The sequence below is a fragment of the Zingiber officinale genome, chromosome 4B (genome assembly GCF_018446385.1).
Source record: "Zingiber officinale cultivar Zhangliang chromosome 4B, Zo_v1.1, whole genome shotgun sequence".
In the NCBI taxonomy this organism is placed as follows: domain Eukaryota; kingdom Viridiplantae; phylum Streptophyta; class Magnoliopsida; order Zingiberales; family Zingiberaceae; genus Zingiber; species Zingiber officinale.
In genome coordinates this window covers 122,387,865-122,410,183 of record NC_055993.1, presented here as the reverse complement: position 1 = coordinate 122,410,183, position 22,319 = coordinate 122,387,865, and the positions used below count along the sequence as shown (strand labels likewise).

General features: G+C 38.6%; 1 protein-coding gene across 1 annotated transcript; it reads left to right on the top strand.

The window, feature by feature from the left end:
* The first annotated feature begins 12,094 nt into the window (after window positions 1–12,094).
* On the top strand, window positions 12,095–14,479 carry LOC121976343 (oryzain alpha chain-like). Its single transcript, XM_042528473.1, has 5 exons — window positions 12,095–12,600; window positions 12,831–13,063; window positions 13,173–13,313; window positions 13,616–14,077; window positions 14,263–14,479. Exons 1-5 carry the CDS (start codon window positions 12,135–12,137, stop codon window positions 14,359–14,361), a joined length of 1,401 nt encoding a protein of 466 aa, XP_042384407.1. The 5' UTR covers window positions 12,095–12,134; the 3' UTR covers window positions 14,362–14,479.
* The last annotated feature ends 7,840 nt before the right edge of the window (window positions 14,480–22,319 follow it).

Sequence of the window (22,319 nt, the reverse complement as noted above, 5' to 3'; positions counted from 1 at the left end):
TAAATTATTAATTAAAGTTAATTAATTTTATTTATTTAATAAAATTTTAGGTTTAATTTTAATTAATTAATATAAGTTTATTTAGTGTTTTAGATTTTCGTATATTTTAAGTTATATTTAATTTATGTTTTAGTATAATTTAAGTAAAATTTTTAAGTTTTAGTTAAGTGTTTAAATAATATTATAAAAGAATTTTTAAAATATTTTAAAATATTTTTTAAAATCTTTTTAAAATAAATTATTTTAATTTTCTTAAAATAAATTTTTAAAAGATTTTAAAATAATTTTTAAAAGGATTTTTTAATATAATTTTTAAAAGAATTTTTTAAAATAATTCTAAAAGATTTTTAAAGTAATTTTTAAAAGGATTTTTTAAAATAATTTTTAAAAGGTTTTTTTAAAATAATTTTTAAAAGGATTTTTAATTAATTTTTAAAAGGATTTAAAAATAATTTTTAAAAGAATTTAAAAATAATTTTTAAAAGAATCTTTAAAAGAGTTTTAAAATAATTTTTAAAAGGATTTTATAAAATTATTTTTTAAAATAATTTTAAAAAAGATCTGATAACATAATCTTCTTTGTGTCTCCTCACATCATATTATCTACAATATAAATTAAATGGACAACTACACTTCGCATAAATGTAGTCATTTGACCAATGTGATTCTTAAATGTTTATACAAAAAACTAGACTTTTAGTATACACTCTAACACATAAAGCATCATCCAATTTAAATGACCAGTCTTTGCGGGAATTGGACACTGTCTTTTCTAATATTGCTTTGATCTCCCGGTTGGAAATCTCAGCTTGTCCATTGTCTGGGGATGGTAGGGTGTCGCTACTTTGTGTCTCACTCCATATTTCTTTAGCAAATTTTCAAACTGTCTTTCAATGGAGTGCAAACCCCCGTCGCTAATAACGGCCCTAGGCACATAAAACCATGGAAAAATCACCTTTTAAACAATTTAATTACTGTTTTGGCGTCACTGGCAGGAGAAGCTATGGCTTCTACCCATTTCAATACATAGTCCACTGCCACTAAAATATAATTGTTTCCACATGATGAAGGAAAGGGTCTCATAAAGTCTACTTCCCATACATCGAACAATTCTACTTCGTGGATGCAATTTAGTGGCATCTCATTTCTCCTAGTGATGTTCCCGATCTTTTGACATTGGTCGCAGGACTGCACAAAATTTTTCGTGTCTTTAAATAGACTTGGCCAAAAAAATCTTGCTTGTAAAATATTTACAGCTGTTTTTGACACTCCCAAATGTCCACTATAAGATGATAAGTGACAGTGAAATAAAACGTCCTTGATCTCATCTTCCGGCACACACCTTCGGTAGATTGTATCTCCGCATTTCCTAAAAAGCAGTGGTTCATCCCATATGTAGTGTTTGACATCTGAGAAAAACTTCTTCTTCTGCTACTAGGTGAATTTTGGGGGAAGTACTCCACTTGCAAGATAGTTAACAAAATCCGCATACCAAGGAACTCTCTCAGAACTTACTGCCAACAGATACTCGTCAGGGAAAACATCATTTATGGACGGATCAAAATCCACATCTTTCTGCCTATTTAGCCATACTCGGGATAGATGATCTGCCACAACATTTTCAGCCCCTTTCTTGTCTCTAATTTCCAAATTAAATTCCTTAAGAAACAAGATCCACCTAATCAAACGAGGTTTGACATCTTTCTTATTAAGCAGATATCTTATGGCAGCATGATCAGAATACACTATCACTCTTGAGCCCACTAGATAAGACCTGAACTTGTCGATTGCAAACATTATGGCTAATAATTCCTTTTAAGTGGTAGAATAATTCATTTGGACCGCATCCAATGTCTTGCTCGCATAGTGGATTGCATGCAGTACTTTGTCCTTTCTTTGTCCTAAAACTGCACCCACCGCAAAGTCACTGGCATCGCACATGATTTCGAATGAGAGTTCCTAGTCTGGAGCTTGAATTACGAGAGTTGAGATGAGAGCACTCTTGATTTTCTTAAACGCCTCATTGCAGTCATTATTAAAACAGAATTCAATATCTTTAATCAACAGGTTAGTTAGTGACTTGGAAATTTTTGAGAAATCCTTGATGAAACGCCTATAAAATCTAGCATGCCCTAGAAAGCTCCTAACCCCTTTTATGTTAAGAGGAGGAGGTAGTTTCTCAATTATCTCTATTTTGGCTTTATCTACCTCAATTCCTCGTTCTGAAATCTTATGCCCTAAAACAATTCCCTCTTTGACCATGAAGTGACATTTTTCTCAGTTCAGAACTAAGTTCACATCTTCACATCTCTGGAGAACTTTAGAAAGATTCAGAAGACAAGAGTCGAAGTCATTCCCATAGATTGAGAAGTCGTCCATGAAGACCTCCATAATCTTTTCTGTAAAATCTGAAAATATTGCCATCATACATCGCTGAAATGTAGCTAGTGCGTTGTAGAGTCCAAACGACATTCGTCGATAAGCATAGGTACCAAAAGGGCACGTGAAGGTGGTTTTTTCTTAATCTAGGGGATGTATTGAAATTTGAAAGAAACCAGAGTATCCATCCAGATAGCAAAAATAGGAATGTTTTGCCAATCTTTCTAGCATCTCATCAATGATTGATAAGGGAAAATGATCTTTCCTAGTCTCCTTATTTAGGTTCCTGTAATCAATACACATCCATCATCCTGTGACTGTCCTTGTTGGAATCAATTCGTTGTTTGCATTTCTAACCACCGTCATTCCCCCTCTATTGGGGACTACATGGACCGGACTTACCCACTCACTATCTGATATAGGATAAATGATTCCGGCATCAAGAAGTTTCAATACTTCTTTCTTCACAACTTCTTTCAAATTCGGATTTAATCTTCTTTGATGCTCAATTGAATTTTTATATCTTTCTTCAAGCAGAATTTTGTGCATGCAGATCGAAGGGTTGATCCCTTTTATGTCATCAATGGTGTATCTGATTGCTTTTCTGTGTACTCTTAGCTTTTTGATCAATTTCTGTGTCTCCATCTCAGTCAAATTTGCATTAATTATTACTGGGAAGGTGGAATCTGGACCAAGGAACGCATATTTATGGTTAGGCGGCAGAGGTTTTAACTCCACTTGAGGTGGCATAATCTCAGGCAAGGCTGGTTCCTGTTCTAATAACCGTATTTCCTTGTTTACCATGACTTCTTCTGGCGCTCCCTCAATTTCTTGAGCCCTTCTCTCAATATCATCGTCATCATCCAAGTCCTCCTCCATAAATGATGCTGAGGTAGATATCAAACCTCCCGATGATTTTAATAAGACCTTTCCACACCAAGGAAATATTTTTTGTACATCCTTGCACCGCACACTGATGGATTCCTCTAATTCTTCTTGAACCTCATTTCTCGCGTGACTTAACTTATTTTCATTCATCAGCACTCCCATATCCTCTCCTGCTTCGATCGGGTGTAGAGATAAATTTAGCACATCTTGTCCTGACCAATCGTTGAGATTTGATACCACCATATGGATTATTTCTTGTGCTTCATCCAAACTTTTTTTTCATGAGTGTCCCCCAGTCGCTGCGTCCAGAAGGCTCTTGTTCTAGAACGAAAGTTCGATGTAAAATACATGAAAAATCAACCAACTCTCAATACCGTGATGCGAGCACTGATATAGAATTGATAAGTACCTATCCCAAGCTTGATGCAGTGCTTCTTCGTCACGTTGCTTAAAGTGCAGAATCTCATCCCTCAACTGAGCAGTCCTTTTTGGAGGAAAGTATCTATTTTTAAAAAAAATCTCTAATTCATCCCATGTCCTCATGCTTCTCGATTGCAGAGTGTTGAACCAAATCTTCGCATTACTTCTGAGGCTGATTGGAAAAGTTATGAGTTGTATTGAATCAGCCGGAACCCCCTCAACTCTTAGTGTATTGCAATAATTGTAGAAATCTAGAAGATGCAAGTAAGGATTCTCTGAATTTAATCCCCCAAACTGATTTTCTTGAACTTTAGAGATGAACGAAGGTTTGAGCATAAAGTTCTTCGCTGGGATTTCTGGAAACATAATGAGCCCTAGCTCTTTAGCAGACCTCGGGGCTCCATAATCCTTTAATGGTCTTAACATCATGTCCTATCTGAACAGACCGGGAGTGTGAAATAGACAGATATGTGGGGTAGTTGAATCTCCTGCAATGTTAGCTCTTCGCATGCAAGAACAAGATATGGAATATTTCATTTTAATAAAATTGCAGAAAATAAAGAAAAACAAAAATAAAATTATTTATCTCTGAAATGCAGAATATTAGAAAAAGGAAAGATAACGGAAAAAAACTAAGTCTAGTCTAATCTAATATGATTTTCGCTAATGTTATAGACGCAATCCCCGGCAACAACGCCAAAAACTTGTTATGATTCTACAAGTGCACAGATTCATCATCAGTAATAAAGATTATTGATCTCACGATGATTGGTTATAAGCACTAGCGATGGCTCACTTTGGATTAGCTAAACTACCGATGATTGTAAGTTATCTAAAGAAAAGAGATTGTGAAGCGGAAACGAAAACTAGTGAAAAGAGAGTAGCAAACTTGGTTTATGAAGAGTTTCAGGAGTTCGGTTTCATTGTGATGGTATTGATATATCACATTCTATCCTTTACTCATTGTCCATCAGCATGCATTCGCCGGAAGCTAAAGCAACTATCCTTAAGTACCAAATAGAGAAGATCCCTATGAAATCCTATTACGGTTAACCCCTGTCACTAGGGCGCCTAGGTAGATCACAAGAACGCAACTCTAATTGGTGTCATTAAGGATAGAAATAAGGAGCTTAGTTTGGTCTCTTACTTCTTTGTGGAGAAGTTGTCTCTCCTTTCAAGGAAGTACCATAGATGTCCGTGAACGGGTTACCCCCATCACTAGGGCCCTTCAGATGTACGATCTAAGATACTCTCTCTACGAGGTTAGCAATTCCTACACAATCAATTAATACGCAATAGACATGCATAATAGTTGAAACAAAACAAGTGAAATCATCCAATGAATAGAGGCATGAATATGAGTCTTACATCAAAACCAATCCACAACTACTCCCTCATCCTAGAACAAGGAATCTACTCCATAGACACTAGAGAAAACCCCGAAGACATAATGTAATTAAGCATACAATTCTCAAATAAGAAGAGAGAGAGAAAGAGAAAGGATGCTTATCCAATGACGATGAGTGATCTTCGGATCTAATCCTTTGCTTCTGGAGTTGATGTGGTGATGAAGGATCGCTGAACGGAGGTCATGGACGGCGTGGAACAACACCAAGGTGATTCTCCCTTTGATGGCTCACTTCCCCCTGAAGAGAAGGGTTAAAACCCTATTTATAAGCTAAGGTACGGCGTTGCGGCACGGCCGTGTAGACAAGGCATGGTCGTGCCTTCTTCTACTTCTGGTTGCGCTACACGACCGTGCCAATTGGCACAACCGTGTGGATCTGGGGCTCGGCTCCTAGGACACGACCGTGCAGGGTCGTGCCTTCTTCTGCTTCTGGCTGCGCTGCACGATCGTACCATTTGGCACAACCATGTGGATCTGGGGCTCGGCTCCTAGGACACGGCCGTGCAGGGGTGCATGGCTGTGCATTGCTTAGCTTCGATCGTGGGGGACACGACCGTGCAGGATTGTACAGCCATGCAAGGACCCGTCTCTAGTTGGCCCCACAGCCGTGCAAGAGTTGCACAACCGTGCGCTGCTCTTCTTCTGTTTGGCCACACGGTCATGCGAGGTTGCACGACCATATTCTCTGGCTCGTTCCGGTGCGTCGACAATCGCTATTTTTGCTCCAAAAGTTGTCCCTGTCAACACAAAATCAAACAAAGAGCAAATATTCGAACAAAAGAGTATATATGATGAGTATATGATAAAAGAGACAATCATACAAAGAATATATACGTATAAAGCAAGTGAATGTGTGTTAAAACATGCATAAACGATCATAATATTTACGCACATCACTAGGCAAACAACTGAGTCAGATGGGCTAGTTGTTGGTGTAGGAGTGACATCTCATCAGACTCGGAGATAGATTCCATGGTTAGGGGAAGTCAGTAAGGAAAGTGCAATGGTGAAAGGGGAGTCAGCCCCTTTTATAAAGGAAGATGTGGAGAGTCGACTTCTGCGAAGGGTTTGTAAGGCCCTTCCCTCGATGTTGATTGGGTGATTAAATAGGTTACACAACCGAGGATCTGGGAAAAGGGAGTAGCATTTAAAGACATAAAGGCACAATGGCGAAATAAATGAAACTAGGGTCTGAGTCTAATCAGTCAAACCTGAGCCTCCTTCGACTAAACTTGGGGGAGAGACTTGTGATATGGTGCATAACAGTAGGGTCCGGTCGTCGGGAGTCAAGGAGACGTGGCAGTCAACAGTCAAGGAGACGTGACAGTCAATAGTCAAGGAGACGTGGCAGTCAGAAGTCAAGGGGGCGTGACAGTCAATAGTTAAGGAGACGTGACAGTCAACAGGTTGGGAAAAAAAGGGGTAGTACCGCCCGGTATCGTCATATGTATAATGCCAAGCCGGGTTCTCACAGAACTGAACCCCAAATCTGAGACACCTAGGCCTGAGACACAGTGGGCAGTCGGGGTGATGCCTGACCTACTCCGGCTGATTGGGTTTCCACAACTCGGTTATATCCAGGTCTTGTCCTCCCAGTAGGCCAACTCCCGACCGTCCCGAGTTTCCCCTAGGCCTACTTGGTCGGGATAGAGGGTGTTACACGACAACAAGATCAGGGAATCATAACTGTCTATCAGGAAATAACTGCTCTATGTCAGGGAATATTTCAATGGTCTACAGTCATCTGCGAATGAAACATTCTTCCAGTCCATAAGAGGGAACCACGTGTCCTCCGTCACCAAACAAGTCTTGACATCCGACATTTCCTGACATCAGTCAGGCTCCAGAGGTACGCACGGTCATATAAAAAGGGAGGTCCTCTCCATTTAGCAGGTATACTCGCTCGCACATTCGCACTTGTCTTCTACTTTTCTTTTTCCTTCGTACACTGTTCTTCTGGGGAAAAAGTACCTGACTTAAGCATCGGAGGACCTGTTCCGGGGACTTTTTCTTTGGTTTTTAGCCTCTAATGTTCCGTGTGCTCGTCTGAGTGTTCGCAGAGCTCAAGTACCACTGGCTCAGTTATCGTCGTCCGTCAGCACCACTTGGAGGTCCGTTCTTATGGGCACGTACGAGAAGGGTGTCTCAGTTGCCTCCCCGTCAACATCAGCAACAACTCATCCGGCTTTCGTCTAATTCAGATTCCGAACAGAATTAATTAGAAATTACTGGATCTTCACAATTAATTTGAATGGGACTTGTCAACTCAGATGCAACAATCTAGATAGATTCAACCTTCAGGATAATGATCTAGCTAGAACGTCTTTTCAATTTATTATGTACCGAAAGATTGCATTTTTGACAAATTAATAAATGAATTATAATTTTTTTTTATAAAATTAAATTGATTATGTCAAAATTAATCGATAAAAGTTAGGTACTGCCAACTTAAAAAAAAAACAATCTACATAGATTTAATTGATGGGTTGCAATCCCTCATCTTCACCTCTCAAATAATAAAAGAAAAGAAACAATAAAGTTAATTGTTTTTTTCTCTAACCATTTTTTTCCCATCAATTATTCTAACTCTTAAGCGTGTTAACTTGAGAGAGGGGGAGGGAAGAGAATAAGACAGAGGGAGAGCGGTTCAGAATTTTCGATTCGACGAGTGAATATCATCCTAACTACTTAAGGTTTAAGATGGTTATGATTTTTAATTTAGGATAATTGATTCACGGTCCATGATTCACAACCGTTCAATATTATTATTATTTTTTAAAAAATATTTAAAAATTATAAACTTCGGAACGGATGAAGAGTCTGAATCAAGTATATATAATTATTGTTAAACATATTATATGTCTTTTTCATATTAGCTGGGCGAAGCTACGATCTTGATTCATTATAAACAATAATAAAATATAATTCATAAAAATAAAAACATATAAAATCTTATAATCATACAACACCATAAAAAATTATCTACAATTGTTTTTTTTTTCAAACTTCCATATTTCGAACCATTTATACAATAATTTTATTATTAATGATTAGAAATATATCTTTCGATAATAAAATTATGTTCATTCAATTATCACACATTTTATTACACAATATGTCTTTCACAATTATCATAATAGAAAACACTCTATATAATTGTAGTCACAACTGATAGAATTAATGTCAATATAAAAAACTTATAAATCAACAAGTACACTATACTTTTGTTTAACATAACTAACTGCTCTGAAATCTCACAAAGATCTTTTAATCTTAAAATGCTTTGTTAGAATACATATCACATCTATATAAGTTTATAGTAGATAATCAACTCTGAAGAGATCAATTTTGAGAAATTTTAGAGAAAAAACTCAGAACAAAAGCTAAAAATGAGTTGTTTCACAACATATCGCTATATCAAATATGATATTATTCACTTTGGATTGTTTTGGATTTTATCCAAAAAAACCTCTTACCAAAAGAGATATCTTTAACTTATAAGCTTATAATATTTTACATGTATTTACAATGTGCACTACAAGAATACTCTAAAATGGTGACGGATTTAATGATGAAAATTAGATTTCATCACTAATTTATTGACCGATATTTTTTCATCATTAATTCAAAATTTATTTAGGTCGTTGATTTAAAGAAGGAATTTAATTTCCGTTGCTAATGTGTCTCTATTTTTATTTAACCTATTTAATTAGTGATGAAAATTTAATTCAGTTGCTAAAAGTAACCATGAAAATTTAATTTCATTGCTAAAAATAGCAATGAAATTAATTCTGTCACTAAATTAGTGATGATCATTTTAGAAAAAAAATAATCATTGTGTAAATCTCGAATTATTATAGGAAAAGACAACAATGAGAATAAATTTTATATTATTTAAAAAATTAAATAATGATAGCATAAGGATCGAAACAGAAACAGAAAGAAAGAAATCTATTAAACTCAGTTATTATGGAAAAAAGCAATATAGAGAATAAATCTTACATTATTTAAAAAATTAAATGATGATAGTGTGAGGATAGAAATAAAAGGAAAATATCTACTTTCTCTCTATAAAAGTATTCCTTTCCAACACCTAAGATAAGCATATGTATATTAGCGATTAAATTGATAATAAAGTTAACTCACCAATAAATCACATGTTGATATTATGGGCAAGATCATATATAATCTAGTGTTTTGGCCATAACTCTAGGTAATAGTTTTTTTTTCTGTAAGAATTATTACTTTTATGCATTTTAATATTTTGCTGCAATCTTTTTATTTATCAGCATGGGTCCATTATGTCGATCATCATGAGTCCATTTTGTAATCATCATGAATCTAGCTAGATCATTATATCAGTTGGATATTATGTTAATATTTTTTTCTATATCATCAAATAAATAATTAAGTATTTATGTTTGTTACAGTTTGATGCATCTTAAGGCTATTATATGTGGTTATGATGCAATCATTATTAATTATCATGAACAACGAGGCTATATATCCTTTTACAGGGATAGAAGGTCGTGACGATGCCAAGCACAGTCCGCGGAGTAAGACACAACGACTTAAATAATTATGTTTGATTGATTGCTATAATTCCACCTTCACCTCTCAAAATAATCAAAAGAAGACAAAGTTGATTTTTTTTTATCTCCACCAACTTGTATCCATTAATTATTCTTCCCTTTAAGTTAGAGGTGTAAATAAATTAAGTCGTTGATGAACTATTCGAAGCTCAATTCGATAAAACTTCATTTGAGTTTGTTTAATGAGATTCGTTAAAATAAATAAATCAAACTCAAGTTTCACAATACTTGGACTCGTTAACTCGTGAACATATTCATTAGTAAACTTATGAATCAAATTTTAAATGAAGAAATAATAATTTTGATATTAATTTATAGATTTTATATTTTACTCATGAAAAATATAGATAAATATATTAAATTTATTTATTAGAATAAAATTATAAATTTTAAAAAATATATTATAATTTTCTTTAAATCTATAATTTAATTTTTAATAAATATTTAAATTTATAATTTATATTTATTAAATTCGGTTAGACTCGATAAAAGTTCGAATAAGTTCATGAGTCATGAATATATTCGTTAAATAAAACTTGAATACGGTTTGATTATAAACGAGTCAAATTCAAATATTCAAGAGTTTAGTTTAGTTTGTCTCGATTACATCCCTTAGGCTTGTTTACTTGACAAAGATGTAGGAAGAAAATGTTGAAAGAAAGATTAAGAGAGGTGAAAATAATAAAATGATTATACTAAACAAAAATTCCTGTTTCTTTATCAATCATGATAAAAACACAAAGGTGCACTAGGTGGGTCATTGCATCAACCATGCCAACGGCTAGGAAGAGTACGAAGAACACAACAAGAAGGAGGTTTGTTTTCATGTCCATCAAGATTATAATCAAATATCTAATAAGAACACACAAACACGTATTAAAGGCTCGGAAGGATAATCATGCATTGTATATCCTCTCATTAAGTGTCACAATATCATTTTTTTCTTCACATTTTATATAGCCTCTAGGTCTCACATCAATCACTGTACATGTGTTATCCTGTCTCCTAAATGATTATTTAGGAGACGTTGATCAGGAGAGTAAAAATTGGAAAATGAGAATAATAATAATTAATTGTCATTGTTAATATTTGAATTATATAAATAGGAATATAAATAAGGGAATGAATATTTATAATTGGATAATGACTCATTCTCATGTCCTGTTTTAATAAATCATTACTCTATTTTCAACAATTAAAATATTCCCTTATTTCAAAAATAACGACTTAAAACTAAAATTTTTCTCTTAATATCACATATCAAAATATATTTATTTAATGTTTTTCATATCACTTTCTCTCTCCCCAATATTTTCCATCACACTCTCTTCCTTTTTTTTTTCTCATCACACTTTCTCTCTCATTTCTCTCCCTTCAATCTCTCCCATCACACTCTTTTTTTTTTTTTCTCATCGTACTTTCTCTCTCATCACTCTCTCTATCTCTTCCAAACCTCATTTTCTCACATCACACTTTCCTTCTCTTCATTTTTCCCATCACACTTTCTCTCTCATCATACTTTCTATCTCATTATATTTTCTCTTACATTTAATTTTTTCTCTTATTTTCCTTTAAGGGTAAAAAAGAAAATTTTGATTTATTCCGATAGAAAATATTCAACTAACCAAACATTACTTTTAAAAGTGATATTCATACTCATACCCATCCTCATTCCACAATACTATGATTCTCATTCCGATTCCTATTTTTAAGAAAGAACCAACATCCCCTTAGATTATATTCAAAAATAAAAACTAACAGTTAAAAAGTGAAACAATGAAACTAATTAAAATATTAATATTTCTATAATTACATATTAGTTTTAGGATAATATAATATAATGCTTTTAATACATTTATAATATTAATTTTTGTTCATATATTAATAAATAGGCTGCCCCAACAGATGAGTGAAGTCCTCTAATAAATAATTAAAGGATTTAAAATTTAAATTTAAGTTACGGTACACTCTAAGAAATTGTTCTTCTCACGAGAAGCAGATCTAAAAACTATTAATCATTTGGATTTGGATGAGCGTCGGTAAAAAAGTTTCTACGTGACTGTGAAACATTTAAATAAGATAAGATCAATTATCCTTAGAATTAATCAATTCTAATAATTTCTGTATGATTGATAAAATATTTCTACAGTGACAAACCGATCACATCTAAAATTAATCTATTATAAGAATTTCTACGCGGCGAGTGAAAAATTTCTGATCGAATCAGTCACCTTCTGCTCGAGTTTGATGCATGGTTTTTTTTTTTTTTAAAAAAAAACAAAAATCTTTTTGCTCTCAAATGAAACACAAAAATCTTTTTGCTCTCAAATGAAACACCATTATTTGAACCAGTATCGTGCGCGACCTTCCGAAATCTCTCCTCTATAAATCAGGAAGCCTTTCCATCGCCAAAGAGACCATCTCGCTTCTCTCTTCCCTTTCCGCTCATGGCTTCCTTCGTCGCCGTCGTCCTCCTCCTTCTCCTCTCGTCCTCCGCCCTCACTGCCGTCTCCGCCGTCCCCCATCTGGACATCCTCCCTGCCGGCCGTAGCGACGAGGAGGTGAGAATTATCTACCAGGAGTGGAGGGCCAAGCATCGCCCCGCCGAAAACGACCAATATGTGGGCGACTACCGGCTCGAGGTCTTCAAGGAGAACCTCCGGTTCGTGGACGAGCACAATGCGGCGGCCGACCGCGGGGAGCACGCCTACCGCCTCGGGATGAATCGGTTCGCTGACCTCACCAACGAGGAGTACCGGGCCAGGTTCCTCAGGGACTTGTCCCGGCTGGGGAGATCCACCTCCGGGGAGATCAGCAATCAGTACCGGCTGAGAGAAGGGGACGTTCTGCCCGATTCTATAGATTGGAGGGAGAAGGGCGCCGTCGTCGCCGTAAAGAATCAGGGCCGCTGCGGTGAGCTCTTCCTTCTTTTGGGGACTTCAGATTTTATTATTATTATTATTATTTTATTTATTTATAGATATCTTGCTCTAGTTTTAGTTTGGAAAACTTTTTTCCGGATTCCTTTTTCTTTACCTCTCGTCCGACTTTCGACAAAAGACTAAAAGAGGCGTACTTTGTTTCAATGATCTCAACGGGAATGCAAATTAATTAATTAATTTTATCTTTCATGGTGTGTATAGGAAGTTGTTGGGCGTTTGCTGCAATTGCCACCGTCGAAGGTATTAACCAAATCGTCACCGGTGATCTGATTTCGCTTTCAGAACAGCAATTAGTGGACTGCAGTACCAGAAACCATGGCTGCGAAGGTGGATGGCCATATCGTGCGTTCCAGTACATCATTAACAATGGGGGCGTCAACAGTGAGGAGCACTACCCGTACACAGGCACGAACGGGACTTGCAATACGACCAAGGTGATCTATTGACTAACCATTTGCAACTAGCTAGAGACACTTTATATATGTTTAGATTGCGGATGGCTTAATTTGTTAATCTTGTTTGGTTCTTGCCTTTCTGCTGCAGGAAAATGCTCATGTTGTGTCAATTGATTCGTACAGAAATGTTCCTTCCAACGATGAGAAGTCTCTCCAAAAGGCCGTGGCAAATCAACCAATTAGTGTCGGTATCGATGCCTCTGGAAGAAATTTCCAACTTTATCATTCGGTAAGATTCATCCAGGATGATTAAAGTTTGGTAATTACATCGGTAAGATTCATCCGAATGATTAGTGTTTTTCCTCACAAAAGTTTGTTCGTGTATCACAGCATCCTTGATGAGTATTTCTACATATTTTTGTTCACTTAAGAACGCCTTTCTTATAAACCACTTTGATGTTTTACTAAGCTATGAAGGTTATTCGTACATACATATAGTTTGCTATATTGCAAGTGCTGCAGATATTTAGATGTCATAACACACAAAACCTGTTGCTCTTCCCACATGCTTTTAAAAAGTAATTTTTGCAGGGAATATTCACCGGAAGCTGTAACACTTCATTAAATCATGGTGTGACGGTAGTAGGTTACGGTACTGTAAATGGCAACGACTACTGGATTGTGAAGAACTCATGGGGTGAGAGCTGGGGTGATTCTGGCTACATACTGATGGAACGAAACATAGCAGAATCTTCTGGCAAATGTGGCATTGCAATCAGCCCCTCTTACCCCATAAAAGAAGGGGCTACTAACCTGCGCAACCCTACTACCTCTTCTTCCTCTGTGCCTTCCCTCGTCGAGTCTCTTACCGCTTGCGATAACTACTACACCTGCGCCGGCAGCACCACATGCTGCTGCATGTACGAGCGGGGCAATCGCTGTTTCGCTTGGGGGTGCTGTCCGGTCGAGGGGGCGACCTGCTGCAAGGACCACTACAGCTGCTGCCCCTTTAACTACCCGATCTGCAGCGTCGCTGATGATAACTGCCTAATGGTAAGTCCTCCTCCACTCCACACTTGGAAATTATTACCTATAGTTAACTTTCTCATTGAAATACCTGGCCAAGTCTATGCAATTTAATTAAGGAAACACAAACTCATCCCAATTATCTTGATTCTCCGATAATAACTGCATTATCATCTAATTAACTTGCTTATCCGATCCGATTCCATTGACAGAGCAAGAACAGTCCTCTCAGGGTGAAGGCTTCGAGACGCACTCCTGCGATTCCCAACTGGGTTTTAAGTAGCTCAGGGGGTCTGAAGAGCAGTGCATGATGAGACGACTATAAGCAACGGCTCGCTATGATCGATATGTATTATCGAATAAGATGTTGCACGCTAGATCTTTGATATAAGCTGAATAATGATAATATTATATTGGTTGCCATGTAAATTATTTGTGCGAACCAAATGTCTCGCTGGTAAGTATATGTTGGATTTTTATATGGAATGTAGTTGGCGATGTTGATCCAACAGCTAAGTCCTGATTAACAATGAGTCATCGGATAGAACGGTTGGAGCACCGTGTGGTGAGGTAGATTTTGTCCTATTTATACGCTCGATGCACCTTTTTGGATATCGATGTATCCTTTCAAATAATAGGTGTATTTTTTTTTTATATTGTCATTATCAACTTAATTTATCGATAGTTGAGTTATCTTTTCGAATATCGATACATCAAGTAAATTTATAAAAATATTAAAATCGAGGTGAGAATTAGATTTATTTTCTTAAGATGATATTATCTTGTACAGATCCTTATGATTTATCAGCAATCTTTTAGGATATAATCTTTGTCAAATTTACGAGGCCTTAAGAGTGCCTTAAAACTCTTAAGAGAGGAAGGATAAAAGAGACCTCTCAAGAGAGAATTTAAGGGTATGTGATAGTCAGAAGTCAAGGGTATGTGGCAGATAGAAGTCAAGGAGATGTGGCGGTCAACAGGTCGAAAATGATTTCAGCAACCTGATTCCCTGTCGGGTTCCAACAGATCAGGATTCTAGACTTGAAATACTTTGATAGACAGTCAGATGACACCTGATCAGGATTTGACTGGTTGGGCCCTCACGACCTAGCGGTACATAAACCCGATGCTCCCAGTAAGCTAAAGCTCTTGGTCAGTCAACTCCTGGCCAGTGCCGGGACTATCTCTCGACAGCCTCAATCTCCCAAGGTCTAGACTAGGGGTTATACCCGACTGGTCATCCCGAGCTGTCCTACTCCTTCCCGGTCAGGACGAAGAGCGTTACAGGACAACGAGATCAGAGAATCGTAACCAATTATCAGAGAATAACTGCCAAGTGTAATGGAATATTCCAATGGTCTGCAGTCACCTACGAATGGAACCTTCCTTCAGGCTACAGAAGAGTGCCACGTGTCCTCCATCACTCGACAAGGTCTGACACCCGACATTCTCTGACATCAGTTAGGCTCCAGAAGGTGCACGCTGTCATATAAAAAGGGAGGTTCTCTCCCTCACGCAGAGATGTTCTCTCGCACATTCACACTTGTCTTCTACTTTTCTTCTTCTTCGTACACTGTTCTTCTGGGGAAAAGTACTCGACTTGAGTGTCGGAGGACCTGCTCCAGGGACTTTTCCCCTGGTTTCTAGTCTCTAATGCTCGTGTGCCTGTCTGAGTGTGCGTAGAGCTCAGGTAACGCCGACATAGTCATCATCGTCCGTCAGCACCACGTGGGAGTCCATTTTTGAAAGCACGTACGAGAAAAGCATCTCAGTCGCCCCTCCGTCAGCGTCCGCAACAACTCACCCGTCTCTCGTTTGACTCAGATTCTGGACAGGATCAATTTGGCGTCGTCTGTGGGAAGCTGGTTCAACTGTTCCGGAACATGAAGATGGAGGATATTGGACGAATCAAGGTGACCATGACAGCAGAGGAGTGCGAGCTGTTCAAGGAAGCGAAGAGAAGAGCGACTTATGAAAAACAGACCACTACCTCGTGACCATACAAAATGCCCACTGTTTCCAAGGACCCGACCCACGTTTCAGACAGAGGGTCTAAGAGGAAGTAACTCGAGAAATTCCCCCTGGCTTTCTATCGGGAACCAGTCCTGGACTACTACCATAAGGGTCCGGACTGTTATAATAAGAAAGAGCAACCATAGGCCTTTATGGTGAAGAACTCTCCGCCCAGGGATTCAAAGAAGGGGAAGGCTATAGTTCTCCGAGAGGAGCCTCGAGTAGAACCTGATAAGCAAGTGCCCTTATCTTTAAGGGAACTAGAAGAGAAACTACCTAAGGGATACAAGTCCCCGACCATCGGAGAGTATGATGATAGTAAGGATCCAGAATACCATCTCTGCAAGTTCCGGAACGTGGTGTTATTACACAAGTATAGCGATGCTATTAAGTGCTGAGTGTTTCTGAACACTCTTTCTAGCTCGACACAGAAATGGTTTAATGGATTACCGAATAGGTCCATTACTTGTTTCTATGATTTTAAAAATGTCTTCCTAGGCCACTTCACCAGCAGCAAGAAGTACCAGAAAACGGGCCATTGTCTCTTCGCTCTTAAGCAGGGGATGGCTGAGCCCTTACGAAGTTATATCAAGCGCTTCAACCAGGTGGCTCAAGACGTTCCATCAGCCACCTCTGAAATACTGATGAGCGTCTTCTCTCATGGGCTAGTAGAGGGGGAGTTCTTCCGAGATCTCATTCGGGATCCCATGAAGAACTTCGATGAGATGCTTGGGAAGGTCGCTAGCTATATTAATGTGGAAGAGGCTCAGGCCGCTCGACGCAAAGCAGACAAAGGGCCTACTCCTGCCAACAAGCCAGAGAAAAGGCCGCCTCAACTGCTAGCTCAACCTCTTCCGCATGCTCGGGACGCCTGATCGCCCTTTGGTCCCGATGAAGATCCCCTACCGGCTCCACGTGTGGCAGTTGTCCAAGCCCCAAGGCCTGGACCATGGGGGTCGCGTTACTGCACTTACCATCGACCCCACACCCATGCCACAAGTGATTGCTTCCAGTTCGCCCGAGACTCTCAGTGCGCCGCTGAGCTGGGCTTACCTCCGCCTGAGATCGCGCCTAGGACTTAACAGAGGATACTGGCCAGCCAATAGGCCAAGGCAGGTGTAGGTCAGCCTAGCAGACCATAGTCTGAAAATGCGGGACAAGGAAATCAGCAGTCTGGTCGTAACCCAGAACCTAGGGAAGCCAAGGAGGAGGAGAACTGGGGAAATGCGACCATTCGTGAGATAGTCATGATCTCAGGAGGACCCACAGATGGAGATTCTGCCCGGGCTTGGAAGTCTCATGAGTGGTGTTTGGAGATACATGCTGTAGGGTGCTGCCAGGAGCAAGCTGCAGGGCCCGTCATCATCTTTGGGCCTTAAGATCTGGAGAGGCTGGAGCTTCCGCACGATGATGCCCTGATAATAAAGGTCATCATCGCCAACAGTCGCGTGGCCAGAGTTTTCGTGGATACTGGGAGCTCTGTCAACGTGTTGTTCAAGAGCGCGTTTGAGGGCATATAAATTGACGCCAGCGAACTCCAACCCATAGCAACTTCATTGTATGGCTTCACTGGCAATGAAGTATGACCCATGGACCAGATCAAGCTAGCCATATCTTTGGGTAGCGAGCCCTTGGTGAGGACGAGGAGAATCACCTTCTGGAGTGTATACTGAAAGCCTAAGCTTTTGTAAACATTTATTTTGAATTAAGAATCACATTTGGTCAAATTATCTACATTTGTTTGTAGTTGTTCAATTAATTTATATAGTAGATAACATAGCATGTGGTGTCACATGCAGAAGATAATGTTATCAGTACCTTATAAATTATAAACAGTAGCTCACGACCAAAATGGAAAGGAACAAATCATTAGAAGGTCGTAGTGTAATTAGGTATCAGTTTATCTTGACTGTATAATTACACTAGTACACTTAGAGTGTATTGAGTAGGACCATTTGAGGTCGTTTCTTTTATACTGACTTTATAAAGGAACAAAAACCTCAGTTATTATGGAAGTGTGTGCTCTTAATCCTAATATAATAACAAGCATATATATTTGATATTTATTTCTTTAATTTATCAATGGGTGAGATTTAGTTCGATGAATCAATAAGCCCGATAAGTTGGGAAATGATATCACTTATAGTGTGTGTTGTTGATTATAGAAGGAAACTGTGTCCTAGAGATACTAGGTTGATAATGTCCCCAAGAGGAGCTCATAAGGATTGTCATGTTAAACCCTGCAGGTGGACTTAGTCCAACATGACGATAAGGTTGAGTGGTACTACTCTTGGACTTCGATATTAATTAAATGAGTTGTCAGTAACTCACTTAATTAGTGGACATTCGATATCTTAAACATAGGGAGACTAACACGCTCATAATAAGAAGGAGCCCAAAAATATAATTTGGGATTGGTGCGGTAGTTCAATAATAGTTCTCTAGTGGAATGAATTATTATTGATAAAATTAAGTTGTGTGTTCGGGGCGAACACGGGATGCTTAATTTTATCGGGAGACCAAAACCAATTCCTCCTCTCGGTCCCTATCGTAGCCTCTTATTTATAGAGTTCTATACCCACCTATACCCACCTTCTATACCCACCAATAGGGGGCCGGCCAAGCTAGCTTGGGAACCAAGCTAGGGCCGGCCTAGGTATAAAATTGGGTGGCCGGCCCTAGCTTGAACCCAAGCTAGTGGGGGCCGACCAAATTAAATTAAAAAGAGATTTTAATTTTAATTTTTATTATGTGGAAGAAATAATTTATTAAAGAGAATTAAAATTAAAATATCTCTCTTGTAAAAGATCTACAAAAGATTAAAGAAAGAGATTAGATCTCTTTCCTTATTTGTAGATTGGTGAGATATTTTATTTTCTCTTTAAAATTGTCCACATGTTGATAAAATTAAAATTATAGAAATTTCCTTTTATCAACCATGAAGAGATTTTTAAAGAGAAATTTTATTTTTAAAATTTCCGGAAATAAATTAGGAAGTTTTAATTGTTGATTAAAACTTGTTTAATTTTTTCCTTCATTGATGTGGCCGGCCATAAGATTTCAATTGGGGAAGTTTTATTTTATTTTTCTCAATTAAATCATGTCAAGGAAATTTAGAAAATTTTATTGTAATTAAATTTCCTAATTTGCCTAGGCCAAGGAATATAAAAGAAGGGGTAGGGGTGCCTTCATGAGACACAACCTCTATTATTTTCTCTCCCTCTTTTGTTCCTTGGTGTGGCCGGCCATCATCATCATCTCCCTCTCTTCCTCTTGTGGTGGCCGAACCTCTCTCAAAGGCTTGGAGCTCTTGTGGTGGCCGGATACTACTTGGAGAAGAAGAAGAAGAAGGAGAGGAAGCTAGCATCTCTTAGAGCTTGGTTAGTGTTTTGATTTTCTTCCTTGGTGAAGCTTCTTTCTTTGTGGCCGAACCTAGCTAGGAGGAGAAGAAGGTGGTTGGTGGTTTCTCATCTCGGAAGATCGTTGCCCACACAACGTCCGAGGTTAGAAGAGGAATACGATAGAAAATCAAGAGGTTTTTCTACAAGGTATAACTAGTAATTTTTCTTTCCGCATCATACTAGTTATTTATGGAAATAATACCAAATACAAGAGGCTTACGTTCTAGAATTTCGAATATGTTTTTCGATGTTGTGTTCTTTTGTTTTTTCTTTTCCTTGTGATTTGATTATTCTTTTCGGTTAACCTAAAGTTATTTTAGGAAATTAAATATTAGATTTCTATAAAAGGTTTTGTCTAGTCGGTGGTGGTTGCTCCCATATCCAAGAAGGTCGTGTGCCTCGCCACGTCAGTACTGGGAACCAATTATGGAAATTAATATTTAATGGAATTAATAACTTAAGGTGATTTGGGTCGAACGTGTTAAGTTCAGCAGGAGATCCAAGTCAAAACCTAAAAGAACAAATAGATTAAGTTTTGGATCAAACGTGTTAAGTTCCGCAGGCGATCCAAAATTTAATTTAAAAGAACACATGGTAGCTAGGAAAAGGTTCAGATCTTTGTACAAAATTTTTGTACAGTGGAACCTCTAGGTTTTCCGAGTAGCAACCAACACCTTCATAGTGGTGGATTCACCGTCCTCATACAACGTCATCTTAGGGAAACCAGCACTGCATGAGTTCCGGACAGCAGGCTCTACCTTTCATCAGAAGATCAAATTCCCTGTGAGAGATCAGGTCGGGGAAGTTAAAGGAGAGTAGTTGGTCTCTCGTCGGTGTTATGTCGACATGGTGAAGGTGGAGGCTCGCAAGGCTCAATGGACTCAGGACGACAGAATCCACGTCATTCAAGAGGAGTCTTTGCCTATCGCAGAGGAACCCATACCATGGGAGGAGGTACAACTCTATCCTAAACACCCGGAGAGTATCACCCGCATATCCAGCGACCTACCTATCGAAGTCAAGACGGACCTGGTTCATTGCTTGACTCGTAACAGGGATGTTTTTGCCTGGTCCTTTGAGGAGTTACCTAGGGTCAAGCTCGAGGTGGTCGAACATAGACTGCACCTTCTGCCTGATTCCTGACCGATCAAGCAGAAGAAGAGGAATTTCTCGGCCAAGTAAAATAAGAACATCCGGACTGAGGTAGATCAGCTCTGGAAAGCAAACCATATTAGGGAGATACAATTCCCATCCTGACTCTCCAATGTAGTCCTAGTAGCTAAACCCAACAATAAATGGAGGGGTTGCATTGACTTCTAGGACCTCAACCGCGCTAGCCCTAAAGATTGCTACCCACTGCCCAGGATTGATTAGATAGTGGACTCAACCTCGGGCTGTGAAAGAATTTGCATGCTTGATGCTTATCAAGGATATCACCAGATCCCATTGGCACAAGAAGATCAGGAGAAGGTTAGTTTCATCATGGCAGATGGTACCTTCTGTTATACCATTATGCCCTTCAGATTGAAGAATGCTGGAGCTACCTATCAGAGGATCATGGATAAGATCTTCCGGGAGAAAATAGGGTGAAATGTTAAAGTCTATGTGGATGACATACTTATCAAGTCTACTCTAGCTATAAATTTGATCGCTGACATAGAAGAAACCTGCGGAACTCTGAGACAGTATGGGATGAAGTTGAATCCCCTAAAATGCTTGTTTGGAGCTCGAGGAGGAAAGTTCTTGGGATACCTCGTCACTGAGCGAGGGATCTAAGCAAACCCGGAGAAGGTCCGAGCCCTACGAGATATGAAGGTGCCTCAAAATTTGAAGAAAGTTCAGAAGTTGGTGGGCCGAATAACAGCACTATCCCAATTCATATCTCGATCTGTGGATAAAGTCCTGCTTTTCTTCAAAGTGCTCAGGAGAACTGCCAATTCCAGTGGGACGAGGAATGCAATCGAGCCTTCGAAGAATTAAAGAAGCATCTGGAGACTTTACCCTCACTGTTCAAGCCTACTACGGGAGAACCACTCTGGGTTTATCTGTCAGCCACCCCTGAGGCCGTGGGGGTGGTGTTGGTGAAAGATCAGGACGATGTACAATGGCCAGTGTACTTCTTCAGTCACTTACTAAAAGGGGTCGAGTCCCGATACACGACTATGAAAAAATTAGTTTACGGATTAGCGCTAATGGCTCAATGCTTGAGGCCCTATTTCCTAGCACATCCCATCACAATCCTGACCAACAACACTATAGATAAAGCCCTCACTAATGTTGAAGTAGAAAGACGCCTCATCAAATGAGTCATTGAGTTGGGAGAATATGATATACAGTATCAACCCCAAACGTCAATTAAGGTTCAAGCTCTAGCAGATTTTTTGATGGAGGTTCACCAGCTGGATTCAGAAGAAACTTGGAAGATCTATGTGGACAGGCCATCTACATAGCAAGGAAGCAGTGTTGAGATCCTCCTGATATCCCCCCAGGAAGACATCTTGCCATTGGTAGTCAGGTTAAATTTCAGGGCTACAAATAATGAGGCAAAGTATGAATCACTATTGGCTGGGCTTCAAGCAGCTCGACATGTTGGAGCTGCTTGAGTAGTTGTTTACTCAGACTCTCAGCTTGTAGCTCAGCAAGTAGCAGGCAACTTTGAAGTCAATAGTGACAACCTGTAGGTATATCGAGAGGTAGGTATATCGAGAGGCATATGAGAATATGAAGGAGTATTTTAAGGAGGTCACTGTAACTAAGATTTCCAGAGCAGATAATCAAAGGGTAGATGAACTAGCTAAGATGGCTAGTTCTTTGACCACTTGGGTGCTGATAGGTCGCTAGCCCAGACCTTCTTG

Coding starts and splice junctions, on each gene's coding strand:
- LOC121976343 (XM_042528473.1), top strand. CDS start 12,135: ATGGCTTCCTTCGTCGCCGTCGTCCTCCTCCTTCTCCTCTCGTCCTCC. Junction 13,064..13,172: donor GGACTTGCAATACGACCAAG/GTGATCTATTGA, acceptor TTTCTGCTGCAG/GAAAATGCTCATGTTGTGTC. Junction 14,078..14,262: donor CTGATGATAACTGCCTAATG/GTAAGTCCTCCT, acceptor TTCCATTGACAG/AGCAAGAACAGTCCTCTCAG.